Source organism: Morchella sextelata (genome assembly GCF_020137385.1).
Source record: "Morchella sextelata strain SCLS chromosome Unknown scls_11, whole genome shotgun sequence".
NCBI lineage: Eukaryota > Fungi > Ascomycota > Pezizomycetes > Pezizales > Morchellaceae > Morchella > Morchella sextelata.
In genome coordinates, this window is record NW_025408626.1 from 692,571 (window position 1) to 697,948 (window position 5,378).

A 5,378-nucleotide genomic window follows, 5' to 3' on the forward strand; every position below is an offset into this window, starting at 1 on the left:
ACAGATTACATGTATACCTGTGCCTGTTGAAACTTCCACGTACGGAACAACCATATCAAAGTAATAATCAAATTTGCATATATACATGTACTTACATGTACCTATCAGATGCCGTTAGCTGTGTTGTATTGGTAGCTGCCACGCACTTACATACCAGCATTCACACTCTTCATCTGACATGCTTGCATCACCAACTTCCAGAAGAAACACAAATATTGCAAAGTCCTACGTCCACCTACTACTGCTGCATACTGGTTAACTAACAACTATTATTGCTGCTACCTACTCGTTCAATCCTCCGTACTCTTTTCTCACCTGTTGCTTTTCTCCGTAACTGTTTACCCCCCGCGCCGCCCCATTACTACATACTTCAAACATATTCTACTCCGCAGGACAACCCTGTCAAAGACCGAAGCCGCTGTCATCCTTGCCTGTATCGAGGATCCGGGCTGTCTTCATCCCTACGGCCTTTTCCCTTTTCAAAAGGAGTATTTTTACCTTAACCTTTATTTGGCTGTCATTGAGTGTTTTGGGCGGTTCAAGTATCACAGAGACCCAGAAAGGAAGAAAAGAAAGGAAGAGGGTAGAGGTACAGCTTTAGACATACAGCGGCATACTCCACAGGAACTGCAAAATCCCACCTTGGGTCAGGCAGACTGGCAGTCTATACAGATACCACATAATAATACAGTTGCGCGCCGTAACGCCCTCACTTAACAGCGCTAGCCTGGGTCACACCTGTTTGACGAGATTTACCACGTTCCGACAGGCGGTCGGATCGCTGCGATCTTCTTTCCCCTACCAGTACTACACTACCTATTCCCACCACATTACATCCCTATCCCATCCCATTCCCAATTATCCCCCAACCACACCCCCATCGCACATCTCTTACACCCCCCTTCTTCTTCCTGCCACTCCCATTTATTGTCTTCTATTTTTCCGGCTCACACCCATCACATTGGTTGTTAACCTCTAACAACCCCCAAAAGCCGTTAAACGCCCATCCCAACGGGACATGACGAGCTTTCGTTCCTCAAGACCTCCCAGCACGAAGGAAGAATCCCCCCAGTGGTATCGTCGTGGCTTGCTAAGTGGTCGCCGCAGCAGCAAGCTTCGCTCCCCTGCTGAGTCTTGCGTTTCGGGAAGTTCGGGCAACGCTTTTGTTGGCCTCCCACCCTCACGCCAGCGACAATTCGGTATTCGTCGCCTTGCCAGCGATTCTCACATCGGCGAGCAATATACTGACAGTAATCATTCAGTCTCTACACGATCAGTTGCCCCATCAATAGTATCAACTATTCGACCACCTTCTGTCACCTCAGCAGATTCTCAATCCCAACATCGACCAAGCACTATGGCGGGTATGCTAGACATGGATCGCGGGCGGAGCCGTCGCGATAGAACATTTGTCGGGAGTCATTGTGCAGCTTGTGAGGAGCCTTTAGAGCACACACTACGTGGGGAGCGTATCCTTCAATTCTCATGTAGCCATGTTGCCCATGAGGCCTGTTTTTATGAGTATATTAAAGAGGTCGATTCTCAATATTGCCCTGAGTGTCATGCTCCATTAGGACTGGATACTAGTCGGGGTGGAAATGTTCTTGATATAGGTTCGTGTCTACCTGGGAACCGGCTAGACTTGTGAATACTAACTTGGTGCAGAAAAACTTAGCAGTATCGTTAGATCAGTATCGGTTGCAGACAGCCGAGAACAGCCTAGGGAGAGGGAGCGTGAACGGGAAAGGGAAAGAGAAAGGGAACGAGAGCGGGAACGAGAGCGGGAGCGGGAGCGGGAAAGAGAGAGAGAAGGCGAAAGGGAAAGGGAACGAGAGCGGGAGAGGGAAAGAGAGAGGGAAAGGGATCTGGCCTCTCCCCAATATGAGAACTACGGTAGCAGGGCTCGGAGTCGACAAGGCAGCAGAACATCAAGTTTGAATAGAGATGGTAGGACGGAGAGCCGCAATGAAACAAGAGACTCAAGTCAACGACAACACGACAGCGGACATTGGCGCAATAACAGTGGCACCTCTGTCAGTGCTAGTGAGGGTTACGCAGATCCAAATAGCGCAGCACCTGTTCGTCGTCACGATTATGATATCCAAAGCATGGAGAGCGAGCTAAGTCCGCGGAATTCAATGGCCAACCCAATACATCCTCCTACCGTTACGGTCAAGAGCGAATTCCCAACGCTCACGCGTTCCAAAGTCCAGCAGAGCTTGACGTGCCTTGTTACAATAGAAGTACCGCAAAGGAAATGGCAGCCCATGTACAATGAAGAAGTCCCGCCAATACCATCCCTACCAGCAGCATATGACCAACAATATCAGCCCCCAAGCCCAACAGGCCGAAGTCAGTACTCTTTTGAGAGAGAGAGTTCATCAGCACGACAGCAGAGAGAACGCGAGGCGGAAAGAGAGCGGGAGTTGGAGGCCCTTGCTTCCATCACTGAGGATCTCCGCTTGAGGGTTGAAAATTGGCATGGTCTTGATTTTGCTAGGTAGGACACCCGAGGAATTTGATTTAATGATCATCTCTAAATTTTCAATAGGTTTGGAAAGCTACGCCTTCACGGAACCATCCGAGTCGGAAAGGACTGCCAGGCTTGGCAGGAACTGGAATGTTATCTTTTCTCTGAAATGCTCATTTGCGTCAAAGAGAAGAAGGTTTCCTCATCTGCTTCCCAATGGTCTAACGGGCAAAAAAAGATAAGGGCTGTAAAATGCACCTTGAAAGGTTCAATTCTCATCAAAAAGCATTTAAAGAAAGTCAACGATTCAAGCAATCGAGGTACGTCTCTTTCAGCATTCAATCTTGGCCAAATAAATTTTACTAATCGAACACTATAGATGACAACATGCATATCCTCACCCTCAATCTCTCTGTGGCTGAGCTTCCTCAGTTTCACCTTTTGTTTCCCAATCACGCTCAATTGGATCAATGGCAACGCGCTTTACTTGACCTCAATTCTGTTGATCCTGCCCCATCGCGCAGCCCTCAGTACGATGAGAAAGTGCAATCAATTTCTGATGTCGATGATGATGATTATCGTACCATGAAGACAACAAGGCGAGTATCCTCTGTAAACTCAACCTATAGTGGCGGACATGGGGGGAGTCGATCGGTCGTCACTGCACCTACTGAGTATACTGCGTCCATCAGAGGAGGAAGACAGAACATTCCTCAATCTATGCACATTCCCCTTGATGTGGTCGTTGTTATCCCGGTATCTTCATCAATGCAGGGTCTCAAGATCAATTTACTTCGAGATGCACTTAAGTTCCTTGTTCAAAACCTCGGAGAAAGAGACAGGATGGGCCTGGTTAGTTTCGGTTCCAGTAGTGGCGGCGTTCCTTTGACTTCGTTGCTAGCAAAAAACTGGACCGGATGGGGAAAGGCCATCCACTCCATTCGCCCAGTAGGGCAGAAGACCTTGCGGACGGATGTAGTTGATGGGGCAAATGTTGCGATGGACTTATTGATGCAGCGGAAGTCGAGCAATCCAATTGCGTCGATTCTCTTAATCAGTGACTCATCGACTTCAGAAACCGAAAATGTCGACTTTGTAGTATCGAGGGCTGAAGCCGCGAAGTATGTACTCGTCCATTATTCACTCATACTCAAGGCTTATAGATATATAGGATTACGATTCACTCTTTTGGCCTTGGTCTCACCCACAAGCCTGATACAATCATGGAAATGTCGACAAGGACTAAGGGGCAATATACATACGTCAAGGATTGGATGATGCTGAGAGAGTGTGTTGCAGGTTGTGTTGGGTCATTACAGACGCTTTCACACCAGAACGCCAAGCTTAAGCTCAAACTTCCAGAAGGCTCGCCAGCAAGATTCCACAAGATCAGCGGTGCTTTACATGTATCAAAGAGGGCAACAGGACGTGAAGCAGAGGCATCTTTGGGCGATCTCCATTTCGGGGATAAGAAGGGTATGTTTGATTGACATTAGCCCGATATAACACTATTTATCCAAACTAACCTTTTTTTGAAAGATATTTTGGTTCAACTCGTAATATCACCTGACAACTCTCAAGGCGACACCGCTCCTCAGGATGCGTGGGAATCTATTGTGTCCGGATTGGAGGCTCTGGGAGGTTCAACAGATCAAGATGAACAGAGAACAGTCAGCATTGAAGAGGTTCCTCTAATTCTAGCTGATTTGACATTCGGGGATCTTCAAAGAGATGGAACTCTGTCTCAATTATCACGACCGCACCTACTTGCGATCACAATGTTACCACCGTCTAACTCAAAGAAGACCGGCCGACCTGGCTCTCCGCCAATCCCACCACATCCTATGGTAGTCCAAAGGCGTATGGAGTTATTAACTTCAGATATGTTGAGCAGAGCTTTGGTACTCGTCTCTCGTAATCAACACGACCATGCTCAGAAGCTGCTCAGCGAAACTCGGACCATTCTCAAAGGATTGGGTAAAGGCGGATTGCCGCCTTTGCCTGCGCCATCCCCGAATATGCCGTTGCCCGAACTTCCGGAGGGTGCCGTATCTTTATCAAATCTGCACCAGCAGACTTTCACCGCAACACCCCCCCTCGAACACATTTTCACCCCTGCTACCGGTATTGATCCCACCACCGTATCTGCTCTGGATGCAGAGTTGGAGTCTGCGCTTGAATGGATTGGTCATCCTGCAGTCTTTGCAAGAGATTCTAGAAAAGCTGTCTTGCAAGCAATCGGTGTTATATCATCACAGAGAGCTATCACTTTCAGGTATGTGCTACATCAACTTTCTGTGCCAAAATATACAAATCTAATTGCTCATCTTATAGAACCGCTTGTGAATCTCTCTACTCGGAAAGAATACCTGGAGTCAAAAGACTTTCTGTTCAAGCCAGAGAGTGGCGGGACACTGAAGACTCACTAATGGAAGAGGACTAGGTATATTTGTTTTTTCTTAGATTTTTCTAACTTTTTTTTTATTGGAAGACCGGTAAGAGTCTATTTGTTTTGGAGCGTTCACGTACTGTTTTTTTAGGGGGGGCGTGGGAAAGGGGGGGGAGGGGTGTTTTGTGGGACTTCGAGAGGCTATATTTCTTTTTGCTTATCCTTACAGCCGGTGGTATTTTTTGGTTCTGAGCTGTATATCTTGCGATTTGGGGACTATACTCTGCCGCTATGTTGGCTTTCTTTTTTCTTTCTAGGAATTCTCTGTATTATATTATCCCTATGTTTTAGGTCTTTCCCTTTCTTTACCTACATTTCACGATATCTATTTTTATTTCTCTGTATCTATATTACTTTACACCCTTCTACCGCGCATTGCGCCAGGGGTAATAGGACTCGGGGGTTACTCTGTCTCAAGGTTTCTTTTTGTCAGTATGTAGCAATGAAGACGTCTGGGGT

At 47.2% G+C, this 5,378-nt stretch overlaps 1 protein-coding gene across 1 annotated transcript; it reads left to right on the forward strand.

The window, feature by feature from the left end:
- Window positions 1-1,018: 1,018 nt before the first annotated feature.
- H6S33_001618 (uncharacterized protein) lies at window positions 1,019-4,913 on the forward strand (the record flags this gene model as incomplete). The annotated part of the gene is made up of 8 exons (XM_044832965.1): window positions 1,019-1,199; window positions 1,263-1,613; window positions 1,666-2,500; window positions 2,552-2,790; window positions 2,850-3,591; window positions 3,642-3,946; window positions 4,010-4,745; window positions 4,805-4,913. The coding sequence occupies 8 exons, from the start codon at window positions 1,019-1,021 to the stop codon at window positions 4,911-4,913; spliced, it is 3,498 nt and encodes a 1,165-aa protein (XP_044693679.1).
- Between the last annotated feature and the right edge of the window lie 465 nt (window positions 4,914-5,378).